Source organism: Neovison vison, chromosome 4 (genome assembly GCF_020171115.1).
Source record: "Neovison vison isolate M4711 chromosome 4, ASM_NN_V1, whole genome shotgun sequence".
Taxonomy (NCBI): domain Eukaryota; kingdom Metazoa; phylum Chordata; class Mammalia; order Carnivora; family Mustelidae; genus Neogale; species Neogale vison.
The window spans coordinates 64,921,554-64,935,810 of NC_058094.1; the positions used below are offsets into that span (position 1 = coordinate 64,921,554).

At 40.7% G+C, this 14,257-nt stretch overlaps 1 protein-coding gene across 1 annotated transcript in view; it reads right to left on the reverse strand.

The window, feature by feature from the left end:
- Positions 1-13,220, reverse strand: part of PREX2 (phosphatidylinositol-3,4,5-trisphosphate dependent Rac exchange factor 2) — a 297,053-nt gene extending 283,833 nt beyond the window's left edge. The window contains exon 1 of the mRNA XM_044245489.1: positions 13,080-13,220. Within this exon, the coding sequence (XP_044101424.1) occupies positions 13,080-13,220 (141 nt within the window). The remainder of the gene's footprint in view (positions 1-13,079) is intronic.
- Between the last annotated feature and the right edge of the window lie 1,037 nt (positions 13,221-14,257).

A 14,257-nucleotide genomic window follows, 5' to 3' on the forward strand; every position in this document is an offset into this window, starting at 1 on the left:
CACACAAAAAAAGCCATGTTGATTACATATGGCTTTCAGAGTCACAAACAATCCATGTTGTTTAAACTACTGTTGTTTAACCTCAGTGAAAGCAGCTGAACAAATGTTCTTATAAATATACATAACAAACACACAAATTCTGGTCTTCAGGAAAAAAAATATAGAAGCATAGCTTAAAAATAATACTGTTCTTTTTCTAACAACAAAAAAAGAAAGTTTACCAAGAGCAAAAGAGAGCGTAGTTTTAGTGTAATCCAGGGAAATCACTGGTGAGCTTTTCATTAAAGAAAAGCTAGAAATAAATTTAAAACGTTAGGATTACTCAGTTAAGACAAAGGCAGAAAAATAGATTAAAGTTTGCCAATTCATTAATAATTTGCATAAATCAGTGAAAAATTGGAAGCACAATGTAAAAATGTCAAAAAAGATGATGTTAAGACAGAGTTAAGTAAATACTGACTTATTTTTACAGGCCCATTTTTGACAGGCTACCAGTTAGACTGTTTTAATAAAGAAATGGACTCTTTCTGTTTTGTTGTTCTATTCTCCTCAACATGTGACTCCATGTCAATGAAATCATTGTCTAAAATGGCTGCCTCATTTCCTACCATCACATCCTCACACCACCCAGGGAGAAGGGAGAGAGTGCATACTCCTCCATTATCAAGGTACACCTTGGAAGTTACCCATGCCACTTCTGCTCACAACCCATTGCCCAGACCCTATTCATAGGCCCACACTTAACTGCAAGGGAGGCTGAGACATGCAATCTTAAGTTAGATAATCGTGTCCTGAGCTAAAACTTTTATCACTATGGAAGAAATGAATATTGGACATTGGGAGCAATTAGAAATCTCTAGCAGACATCTCATTATTCAAGAGATACTAGAAAACCTGGCATAGAGTGTTTAGAATATGCAAAAATTTTTAGGAGAATAAATATATGAATACAAAAATATTCCTAAATAACATACAAAAATATATTAAAGTCACACAAAATCCAACACACAGATACACAGTGTAGAAAATGAAAATTCCCTTTGCTTCCATAATTTTAGATCTGGGGAAATAATGAATTATTAAAGCAATCTTGGAATCTGCAAGTATGGGACTAACATCTAGGTGATAAAATGTCTTTCCATAGCTCTCCTCCAAGTGTTACTGACAGTAAAAAAAACTTTGGAATGGGAGATGTTATTTCTGGAATCCTAAGATTTCTTTCTTTGGGGCAATAGTCTCAAACAAGAAAGAAAACTAGAAACCAAAGGAACATGAAAGTGAGGCCAAGGTGAAGCATTACAAGGCATCAAAGGAAAACATCCGCATTTCTTGCACAATCACTGAAAATGTGTCACCTTCTATAAAGCCTCTTCTACTGTCAAGAAGACAACTTAAATAGATAATTAAAAGAACAGAAGTAGCAAAGCAAAGTCAAACACAGATATCAACTCTTAGGCGACTCTCCCAGAGAAACAAAGTTTTAAAATAAATAAAAATGGGGGCGCCTGGGTGGCTCAGTGGGTTAAAGCCTCTGCTTTCGGCTCAGGTCATGATCTCAGGATCCTGGGATTGAGCCCCACATCGGGCTCTCTGCTCAGCAGGGAGCCTGCTTTCCTTCCTCTCTGTCTGCCTGCCTCTCTGCCTACTTGTGATCTTTGTCAAATAAATTTTAAAAAAATTAAATAAATAAAAATATTTACTCATTCATATTCTGTATTACTGCATTTTTGCTATTAACCCAGAGAATATTTTTATGTCAGTATTCTAAATTTAACCAGATGCCGTCATTTCTAAGTATTATACCATTTAACCTTTCCAAGTGAAGGGGTTGTCTTTTAATGGAAAATACTTATTTCACATTGATGACAGAACATAATGTCCTTGGCTTAGCTATTCTCTAAAAACACAGGTCCTTTTCCATACAGTATGCTTAGCTATATGGTAAGGCTACACTACTACAAATTTATGCATGGAATCAAAGTCTGAAGTCATCTATACTAACTAGAGATGTTTAAAAACCATAACCTCAACTTAACATATCAATTTTCTTAAAATTATAATCATTGAATTCAATGATTGTGAATAAAATTCAATGATTGTTCATGAGAATGGGAAAAATTGAAAAACTGAAAAAAAGTTTTTATAAGATGTCTCAGGATTTGAATGAATATACTCAACACCATTTGAAAAGTGACCCAACCATAGTTTTAAGCAAAGAAACACTTATTAAAGGGTGATTTTGAATTTGTTATTGTTTGAGGCAATAATATAATAAGTCAAAGAAATCTTGGTTTTAATATAACTAATGCAGTTATAATACACTGAGAATAAAAATTCATCTATTATGAAAAAGTAAATATTATAGATAAGAATTTTAAAGAATTCGTGTAAACAGAAACAACTATTTTTAGTAAAACAACTAATTTTACTCAAAACTCAAACATAACAATTTTATTTGGAATTAAAGGATAAACCAGGAATATAATAAGAGAACACTCAACAGAACAATGCTAAAAGACAGTACTGAGAAAAAATGTAATGTTATCAAAATGCTGTCAGATAAATCAATGTTTCTTTTCAAAGAGTGTGCACAGTAATTGCTATGTGCCTTAAATGTAATAGTATAGATGTTCTACACAATTTGTGTCATGGTTTAAAAAAAATGATTATGTAATTATTTCCAAGATTTGAACCTAGTCATAATATAAGAAATCAGGTGAAGCCATTTCTCTATTTTGATTTCTAAATTGATATGTTGTATTAAGAAAGTCACATTTAAAAGAATACGTATGGGGCACTCGGGTGGTTCATTCAGTTAAAAGCTTCTGCCTTCGGCTCTGGCTCAGGTCATGATCCCATGATCCTAGGGTCCTAGGATTGAGTCGTTCCCCCCTCTACCCTCATTGAGTTCCCTGCATAGTAGAAGAATCTACTTCTCTCTCTCCATCTATCTCTCCCCCCTCTGCTCATGCTCTCTCTCCCCCACACTTTCAAATAAATAAATAAATAAAATATTTTAAAATAATAATAAAAATAAATTAAAGAATGATTACACAAAGACAGTCAGACATCCAACATCAGATACCTGAGTTCAGTTCCCCTTACTGTTCTTGAAAGTGTATGTTTCACATCTTTATCACTGTCTTCATAGGCCTTACTCTCAGCAAAAACAAACAAAACAGAACACAAAGAAAACAATAGTTCAATTTCATAGAAAAGTAAAGGTCATCAGGCAGAAACCTCCAACTCCCCTCTCCTCTAAAATAACTCTGGGCATTGCATCATTTGTTCCTCCCAGAGGCAAACTACTCTGCACCTTCCACAGCACACACACCCCCAACCACATCTCCCACACCCTTACTGCTCCCTCTCCTCCTCTAAGACCACACCTCCCCTGCATTCCTGAAGGCCCCTCCAGCCTCCTCAGGACCTTTCTATTAAAACTTATCTATTAAAACCTCCAGTATGCTTCCAGGCTGGAAGAGAAAGGGCCCAGAAGCAGGCTAGGTGGCCTCAACAACCACCAGACTCTGTCTGTGAGACAGGAAGAGAAAGGAAAAAGAGGAAAGCCTTACTACCTATCAGGACTGTACCTACAGAAGGTGATTTGAACTTGACGCCAGCCTGTGAGATATTATTAAATGTGTTTTCCAAATATGAAACCAAGAATAAAGAGGCTATGTAATTTGCCCCAAGTTACACACAGTTTGTAAGTTTCAGTGCCAGAACTTTAACCCAGGTCCTCAGATTCCCTAAACCCATGCTCTGTACCATGCACTGCACCCTACTGTCCCAGCAGGGCCACTGGTGAGTGTGCAAAAGGAGGCACAAGGGCCATCCCAGCAGTTCCTCACATGCTACACTAAAGAAGCAGCAGAAATTTAAAAGTATCCAAGACAGCCGGCTCACTCTTGGCGTTACAGTCTGCAACGATGTGTTCTTATGGGTGTTCCGTGGCATTGAATCTTGCCAAGGATCTTCTTTATCTCCTGGTGACATGGCAGTTCCTCAGACATCCCTGGACAAAATCACCTGCTTCTGATACTAACCTACTTCTCCCCTTGCATTTACTGACAAAGTCTCAGGAGAGTTTTTCCACTGGTCTTCATCCCTCAGCTTCCACTGGGGTCTCAGCTCATTCTGTCAGTCTTCTGCTCACACATACTCCTGAACTAAAGCCCAATGACAGGCATTTAATTGGCAAATCCAGGGGCCTTTACAGTCTTCCCACCACCTACTTCTCAAAAGTTCTAAGACTTTTGTCTGGGTACTAGGTCCTTCCTTGGATTTCAAGAGATCACTCTCTCCTGGTTCTTTGTTTCAACCTTTGATGGCTCAGTCTGAGTCACCAGCGCAGTCTACTTCTTTCCCCATCCTTCAAATGCTGGCTTTCCAACAACCTACCCTGTGTCTATATGGCTTTTTTCCTCAAGGTCTTCCCCTTAGGGCATCTCATCCACCTGATGACTTCAAACCATGAGAGACTATGGACTCTGAAAAACAATCTGAGGGGTTTGAAGTGGCAGGGGGGTGGGAGGTTGGGGTACCAGGTGGTGGGTATTATAGAGGGCACAGCTTGCATGGAGCACTGGGTGTGGTGAAAAAATAATGAATACTGTTTTTCTGAAAATAAATAAATTGGGAAAAAAAATAACAAAAAAAAAATGTAAGTTAATTTCTAGAACTCTAATTTTTGCCCCAAATTCTTTCTTAACTTTCATATTCATATCTTCAAAAAGCAGTAGAATTTGAAGCCCAGCAGGTCCAAAACCAAATTCACCTTTTTCCTCCTCCCAATGCTCTTCTGCCCCTTGTGTCCATCTTGTTTTCAAACTACAGGCTGAAGTTTTACACAATGTTCTCCCTTCTACAGAAACCTCCACTTCTGAAGGAACACAGGTACCAAAAGTTCCACCCAAGGATGTCTCCTAGTTGGTGGGTGTTTGTTTGCCTGTTTGTGGTTTGGTTTGGTTTTTATTCTGTTTTGATTTGTTTATCTTCTTCATTGCTTCTGTCTTAAATCAGACATTCCACATTTCTTGCCTGGACCAATGCAATGGCAGAAGCTCCCAATGGGTAACCAGACTCCAGTCTTCATTCCTCAATCCTACGACAGAACTCTCTTGCTGAGAAACAAAGCTAATCTCAGTAGATACTATTCTTATATTAATGGCATTATAATAAGGTACAGGTATGCAGATGAAACCATAAGACTAAAGATATTTCCTCTGTATAGGGAGTAGGCTCTGGCCATAATGATTAACATTCCAAATATCTGAATTATGGGGGCGCCTGGGTGGCTCAGTGGGTTGAGGCCTCTGCCTTCGGCTCGGGTCATGATCCCAGGGTTCTGGGATCAGCCCCACATCGGGCTCTCTCACCAGCAGGGAGCCTGCTTCCTTTCCTCTCTCTCTGCCTGCCTCTTTGCCTACTTGTGATCTCTGTCTGTCAAATAAATAAATAAAATCTTAAAAAAAAAAAAAAAGTTCCAAATATCTGAATTATGAATGAACTAAGGTGTATTCACTACAAGACTCAAGACATCCTAAGGGCAGTGTCCTGGCCATCCTCATACATACATGTTCAAGTTAATGTTTCGAAAACAAAGCACTCCCCCAAGTCAGCCCAGGAGTAACTACCTTGGGGCTTAGGATAAAAATAGGTCTGAGTCTCTGGGACCTAAAAGATCACTTTGTTCAGAGAAGGAATCTGTATTATACAAGTTGGATTATGTTTGTGTTTCATGTTGTTTCTAGGATTACTGGCCTCTGTTCTTCCCTACTCAAGAATAATGTTTTGAAGATTATAACATGTCCCAGATTAAGAGAAGCAAAAAAAGGTCTTCTCCATATGCTTATGTGGATTGCTGATGACCAGAGAGGTCATAGACATAGGGAATGAAGAGAAGGAATCAGAAGGTGAAATTCAGAGACAGTGATTCAGGAAATGTTGGCCTAGTAACTTTATCCCACAAGACATCCCTTTCCAGTGCCAACTTTGGCGGTCTCAAATTTGTTTATTACTAACAGGACAGTAGGTGTCCCCTGACAAGTCAGGATTCTTCAAATAGGAATGCCTGGGTGACTCAGTTAAGTGTCTGCCTTTGGCTCAGGTCATGCTCAGTGGAGAGTCTGTTTATCCCTCTGTCCCTCCCCCTACTCATGTTCTCTCCCCCACTCTCTCTTTTACATAGATTAATAAAATCTTTAAAAATTAAAAAAAAAATAAAAAAAAGAATTCTTGGGGCATCTGGGTGGCTCAGCTTGTTAAGCAACTGTCTTCAGCTCAGGTCGTGATCATGGAGTTCCGGGATCAAGTGCAGTATTGGGCTTCTGCTCAACAGGGAGTCTGCTTCTCCCCTCCTCATACTCTCTCTCTCTCTCTTCCTCTCTCATTCTCTCTCTCAAATAAATAATAAAAATAGAGAGAAAGAAAGAAAGGGAGACAGAATTCTTAAACATACAATCCTTCTCAAACTAGACTGAACTTACTTCACCTCTTACCAATACCCAAAAGTATCCAAAAAGGATTTAGAACTTATCAATTCCCATCAACAAAGAATTGTCAGCATCGCCTACACAACGTGATGCCAGCAGCCCCAAAATGTCATATGAAGGTCACACGGAACACGCTGCTCTTTCCGGATGGACAGTTAGCTGTCTTCCCAGTCTGGCATATTCTCCTCATCCCTCAAAAGCTATCCTTCATCTCTTTCCCAAAGTTTCCCTTGACCCCACACTGAAGGGGCCCCTTAATGTCTCCATGCAACTTTGCTTATTACTCTATCACTGCCTCGCCCACATGGCATTGTAATTATTTGTATACTGAGGGTTAGGATGGCAGTATATGAATTTGACGGTCACACAATTCAGCCAGTATCGCACAAACCTAAACGTAATGTGTTGAATTAGTTTATCCTTGCCTGGAAAAAGTTAGATCGTGACTGAAGGAAGTTGTTTTTGGACTCATTCAAACTATGTGTTTGCTTTTGTTTGATTTGTTTGTTTCCCTGTGCACCTATTTACACACCACTATATTTAGGCCAAGAAAATTGTACCTAAGAGAAAAATGCACCACTCCTGTTCTCTTGGAGTTTATTATCTAGGTAAGAGGCTTTTATAACTGCTTTAGCAAAGGCACAAATCAGAAGAAGGTGGGGCTATGCTAGGAGAGGTTCAGTGGAAAGCCTGAAGCCATCCAATTCAGTTCCTGCTCACCCTCTATAAGGGACAAACCACAGAACCCTGAAGCCAAACCACAGAACCCTGGAACCCTAGGGAGCACCATTTGAAAGAGTAAGGGGCACATACATTAACCCAAATAAATATGCAATTGTTTACTGTAAACTGTAAAATAGCATACTAACTATGGTTGTTGTTTTGTAGACTGCAAAGTGTTCTCGTAGTCTTAAGTCAACTGAGTATGTATAAGAATATCACAGGGCACACCTGGGTGGCTCAATTGGTTAAGCCTCTGCCTTTGGCTCAGGTCATGATTCCAGGGTTCAAGTCCCCCATTGGGCTCCCTGCTTGGCGGGGAGTCTGCTTCTCCCTCTGCCTACCGCTCTCCCTGCTTGTGTGTGTATTTGCGCGCTCTCTCTCTCTCTCTCTCTCTCTGACAAGTAAATAAATAAAATCCTTAAAAAAATAAGAATATCATGGGAAGAAGGACTGCACGAAAAGAAGGGGAAACACCAGGGGAAGAAGTAAAGAAGAGACTCAGAGAGAGAAAGTGTAAAGAGGAATATCATACATGCAAAAATTAGACACTAAGGCTGAACCAGTATGGGTACCTCTGTGTAGCAACGGTAGCACCAGAAGAAATAATAGTAACCATATATAGGGCACTCCTGTAAGTCAGGGACTGGGCAGAGCCCAAAGCATCCATCATCTCATCCTTACAGCAACCTTGAGAAATGCTATTGTTTCCCCATTTTACAGATGAAGAAAATGGGGCTTGAAAAGATTAGGAATGTGTCCAAAGTTAACTAGTAAATTAGAAACAGGACTCAGATTCTGGGCTATCTGAGGTCAATGCCTAGACAGGTGACAAATTTCAAAATCTTTTGTTTATGACAAGACATGTAACTCAAAGTCTTTGTTTTCATGTGCCCACAATGTGGAAGAACAGCACATTCTGATTTGCCAGGAACACCCCAGGGTTACATCTGTTTCCCAGTGTAATTATTAACAGCACTCCCTTTCACCCTCAGAAGTGTCCCATTTTAGACAAAAATGTTCAGAGCCATCCGGCCACAATGCCATAGTGAAATGTGTCTACAAGATTTTCCAGACCCAGTGCAAAATAAAAGTGTGAGGCCTTTTGCTCAAAAAGCAGGGGGAAATGTGTTATTAAAGGTACTGGAATAGGGGCACCTGGGTGACTCAGTTGGTTAAGCCTCTGTCTTCAGCTCAGGTCATGATCCCAGGGTCAGGGAATTGAGCCCCGCATTGGACTCCCTGCTCAGCAGGAAGCCCGCTTCTCCCTCTCTTTCTCCCCGTGCTTGTGTTCCCTCTCTCGTTGTCTCTCTCTGTCAAGTAAATAAAGTCTTTAAAAAAAAAAAAAAAAAAAGAGGTACTGATATATAAAGCTTTTCTCTTTCTTTCATATATTAGCTCTACTCACACTCTACTGTCCCAATGGACTTCACTTGTAAAACACAAGTTCAAAGATAAAACGAGCACAAATGTCAAGACAGTGCTAGCAGAGCTCTAAACCAAGTTGCAGGTCCTTCTGAGCATGAAGCCCAAAGCAAAGTGCAGAGCATGCACACCCATGAAGCTGGCCCTGCTCTGCTCTTCTTCTGTTCACTCAGATGGGTCTGGGAAGACATCCTGATCTTGGTATGGCTTATGATTTCACAAGCACTGCACAAAATTCTGGGGAAAAACAGACAAGTAAAATATGGGCCTGTCTTGAAGAAGTTTACATTCTAATAGAATGAGACCAAAGTAAACACATACATGTATAAGCCTCCTTTGGTGCAGGAAAGAAGAAACTAAAAAGCAGTGAGCACTGTAGACTGGGATGGGGAAGGGGGAACAGCAGAGAGGACAGGATTATGAAGTTTCCTGAAGGAATGGAGCCCTGAAAGCCCAGTGAGAATACAAAAGGATAGAAGGGCTAGCAAGAAACAAAAGAAGCCAGAGATCCCATGGGAAGAGAGAATCACTCTATATACCAGCTATCTGTGGGGTGGGAGTGGGGAAAGTTGTTCTCGCTTTAAAAAATGAAAGGGTTGGAAATGAGAACAAAAAGGAATTAGAAGCATAAAAGATCTTAAGGGTACCTGGGTGACTCTGTCAGTTAAGCATCTGACTTAAATGCTCAGGTCTTAATCTCAGAGTCCTAGAATCGAACCCCAGTCAGGCTCCCCTTAGCAAGGAGTCTGCTTCTTTTCCTTCTCCCTCTGTCTCTCCCCTGGTTCATGATCATGTGCTCTTTTTCTTTCTCTCTCAAATAAAATTTTTAAAAATCTTTAAAAGAAAAAAGTATAAAAGATCTTAGTAAGAAAAGTTTTCCCCTTCAGGTCATATAATCATTTAATCAAGAGAAAAAATACCATTTTGTTTGATTATTTATGGGCTTGTAAGTAAAAAATATGTTCTTGATAAAACTAAAAATACGTTTTCTATCTCTTCATAATAAAGATAAGAGTTACCCTTCATGCATGTTAATGGCTGAAACAATGACAGAAATCTAAAACAATGACTAATCTAACAAATATTTATATTTGACTTAGAAATGCACTATCAGATTTTTTACAACAAATGTGCCCCTTATTTAATACTTGTGTTAACTTTTTAAAAAAATCACTTTTATGGTTTGTCTACATTTCTTATCAGTCCTTCAAGATGGGACTCCTAGAAAAAGAACTGCCAGGCCAAAGAGTTTGAATATTTTTAAAGCTTGGTATATTATTAGCTTACGCTAGAGTTAGAACTAGATTGACTACATCAACAGAAGGTGACCAAGTAATAATACATGAGTATACAGTGTTACTATAAATAATAAAAAATAAATACTCAGAAAAGAAAATCTAAACGTGTATTACAAGTAGATCTGAGGCTTTCAATGATTATGATTAAAAAGAAGTCAGGGTAAACTTTTGTTTAGGATGACAGGCCAATTAGTGTGTTTGTGTGTGTGTGAATAATTTGTGCATAAGTATGGGATGTATGTGCACAAAATAATGAGCAAAGAAAAATAAAAGTGGAAGAGTCCATAATTTCTGAATGAAATAAGAAGAATGAAATCAGGGGCACCTGGGTGGCTCAGCGGGTTAAGCCGCTGCCTTCCGCTCAGGTCATGAACTCGGAGTCCTGGGATAGAGCCCCGCATCGGGCTCTCTGCTCAGCAGGGAGCCTGCTTCCTCCTCTCTCTCTGCCTGCCTCTCTGCCTGCTTGTGATCTCTCTCAATAAATCTCTCTCAAATAAATAAATAAAATCTTTAAAAAAAAAAAAAGAATGAAATCATTAAATGAACTACTTGTAAATAGGTACATATAATTTATTTTAACCTCCCATAATTTCTTTTTTTTTGTTTATTTGTCAGAGAGAAAGATCACAATCAGGAGAAGCAGCAGGCAGAGAGAGAAGCAGGCTCCCTGCTGAGCAAAGACTCCAATGTGGGGCTCAATCCCAGGACCCTGGGATCATGACCAGAGCCAAAGACAGATGCTTAACCAACTGAGCCACCCATGTGTCCCCTCCCACAATTTTTTACCCAACTCTATCTAGCAATAAGTTTTCAACTTTAATAATCAAGTCATATATTAAATAAATTTTAATAATAAACTCATATATTAAATAAAGATCAACAAATGGGTTTTTTATGTAGATTAGGTTAGCTATTTCTACAATTCAGGACTCTGCACAGTACTTTTTTCAAATACCTCTAGAAAGAAGTAACTAATACAGTTTAAGAAGTGGCTCAGATTTTTCAAAAGTCAAAGGACTTTGTTACCAATGAAGTTTCATGAAAGGCAAATCTGAAACTATTAAAAGTCAAATCTCCACCTCACATCAGTCAGAATGGCTAGTATCAAAAAAAAAATAATAATAATAACAAGTGTTGGTAAAGACATGGAGGAAAGGAAACCCTCATGCACTGTTGGCGGTAATGTAAATTTGTGGGGCCCTTATGGAAAATAGTACGGAAGTTCCTCAAATAACTAAAAATAGAAGTATCATACGATCCATAACTCCAGTTCTGGGCGTTTGCCTGAGGAAAATGAAAACACCAATTCAAAAAGATATATGTACACCTATGTTTGTTGCAGCATTATTTACAGTATGTAAGCAACTTAAGTGTCCATCTATAGATCAATTGATCTAGAAGATGTAGTATGGAATAGAATATGAAATTCACAATGGAATATTACTCAGCCATTAAAAAGCATTAAATCTGACCATTTGTGACAAAACAGATTGACAGTATTATGCCAAGTGAAGTAAGTCAGACAGAAAGACACCATATAATTTCATTTACAGTGGAATCTAAAAAACAAAACAAGCAAACAATAACAAAAAGAGAAACAGATTCATAAATATAGAGAACAAACAAGTAGTTGCCGGCAGGGAGGGCGGTGGGGGGATAAGTGAAACAGATGAAGAGGATTAAGAGGTACACACTTCTGATTATAAAATAAGTCATAGGAACGTACAACATAGGGAATATAGTCTATAATATTGTAATAACTTTGTAAAAAAAAAGTCAAATCTTAAAACCATGCTTTTTTGACATTGCTGCATGGAAGTGTACAGCAATCCAATTTATCATCAATTACCCATATATTCTCAAATATCTAAATATTTCCGAAGAATGTGGCCCCAGGTATACTCAGTATACCTGAGTATACTGATTTTAATTTGAGAAGTCAACCAGAAGTCAATCTGTGTTGAAACATTGTTCTCTCCTTCTTGACACAGGGAGGAAGTGAAGTCCTCTACCATAATTATAAGCAGAAAGTTTACATCTTACAGAACACTGAGCTGGAAGTTTTGGCCTTTGAAACATTTCCCTTTGGACCACGAGGGCATGCAACACGGAGGTGGAAGGAGCAGAAGGTTTGAAGATGTGAGTTAGATTGCAAAGGCTAAGAGCTCCTCAGTCCTATGCTCTCCCAAGCATCTGGGTGGAAAGCAGCCAATGCTCAAACTCTTTTGTCTTTGCAACAATGAATAGAAAAAAATTCAATTTCTGAGTGATGTCTCAGAAGTTTCTTTCACTCAGTTTTGCCCCTTCTGGCTCTAAAATGAATGAAAGTTTCCAGAGCAGGCTTCCAATACGTCAAGCTAAAACTCTGAAACAAAGTTCCTGCCAGTTCTTTCTATGAAATCTTGAAGTTTTTTTGACACTAGTTGTATTATACTGCTCTCCTGGGCTCAGTGTGAACAGAGAATCCAGAAGCTGAGCGGGGGGCAAATTTAAACCTGGGATGGAGGATGGGGGTAGGAGACGGCAGGGCTAGAACAGGGTGAGCACCACAGGTGGCTTTAATATCCAACAGCTGCTAGAGATCATAACCCTGCTGCTAGTCCTCTACCCCCCGCCAGAATCCTGTGTTTAAAGATTATTATAACTAAAGGGACTTCGCTGCCATCTAATCTGAACAATGAACTCAAGCTCCAAAACAATCAAGGATTTTTTTTTTTCTTTTAACTAAATGTACCTGAATGTAGTAGACTGAGTTTAATCACCAAGCCAAAGTCTTAAAATCCCAGGGGAGGAGGAGAAGAGGGTAAAAAAATTACACAAGGCAGCCGGGGACGGGGTAAAGAGTGAGGAAAGATGGGGTAAGCAGGGATTCCCGGGACAAGAGCCTTCTCCCATTGGAGCTAACTTTTCAAGCCCACATATGTCCAAGGCCCTGGCAAACTTATACCGTGTCCAGGCGTGAAACAGTCCCGCCCGGGGTCCACGCGCGGGCGAGCAGAGTGTCCCTGCGCGGGTTCATGGACACGCGACGCCGGGGGTGCCCCGACCCCCGCAGACAATGCCGCGCGCCCGGCTGCTCCGGGATCCGCGCCCCGCGCCTCTCGCCACACCCTGCGTCGCCGCGCAGGGACACACTCACCGACACCAGGAACTCCAGCGTGCCCACATAGTCCCGCTCGGTCTTCTGGAGCTCGCTGAGCACGCACACGCGCAGGCGAAGCTGTTTCTCCAGGTCCTTGGCGCTCTCGGTTCGGCCGTCCCCGCGGCTCTCGTCGGTCATGGTGGGCGGCGGGACGCAGGGCTGCTGTGCTGCGCGCTATCCCGCGCGCCAACCGGTGCCGGCCCCCCGCCGGCCAGAGGGGCAAGTTGCTGCCTCCGAAAAGCCCGAGGAGGTACGGGCGACTTTACATGCTGGGGAGAGGCTGGGTTGGTGGGAGAGCAGAGGGCGCTCGCTGCAACTCCGGCGCGGGAGGCGCGAGGCTCTCGGCAGACAACTCCCGGGAGAGGTGGCCCCAGCCGGGACCTGCACGCCGAGCCCCGCGGCTGCCGCCTCACGCGGCCTGGGCTGGAGGGGAGGCAGCTCCGACAGCCATAGCGGTGACTTGGACATTAATCAAATGCTTTGTATCCATGTGACTCCGACCCTTTACCCTTCGCCAAATCTCAGGAAAAAGGAAACAACACTGGGGAAGTGTGTTGCATGCCAGCTAACTAAACACACACACACACACACACACACACACGGAGTCAGCACTTGAGTTGGAACTAATTGGAGAGTCCCAAAACCTGGGAGGACGTACTCCAAGACACAGCTCGAGGGTTGCTTCTATGACTCCCGCCTATTGTTTAGCTTTAATGTGTTTTGTACAAATCCTGAAAGCAAAGACACAAGTCCCCACGGTTACATAACTGGATGGGAACAAAACAACCATGGTATTGACCCTCCCATCTTTGAAAAGAAACACATTGATTTTTGGTTTTGTTTGGGCACAAAATAGGTTTGCTTTTAAAAGCCCCCCAACTGAGAATAATTCACCAGGCAGATACCCTCCTGCCTGCGCTTGGAAAGTCAATTAGCATAATAAATGAAGACACTATGGGAAAGTGACAGCCCTGGCCCAAACAACAGACTCCAGATAGAATGAGCATCCCCATTGCACTGTGCTGTTTTGGAGGGATGCTTTGCATGCCTATGACTTTTTTTCAATAGCAAGATAGTATGTAAATTCAATCACAGGCAAAAATACTTGTGCCATTTCGTTTCTAAGAGCTGCTATGATTTAACATTGTCACTAAATGAGCAGCTTTGTCTAAAGC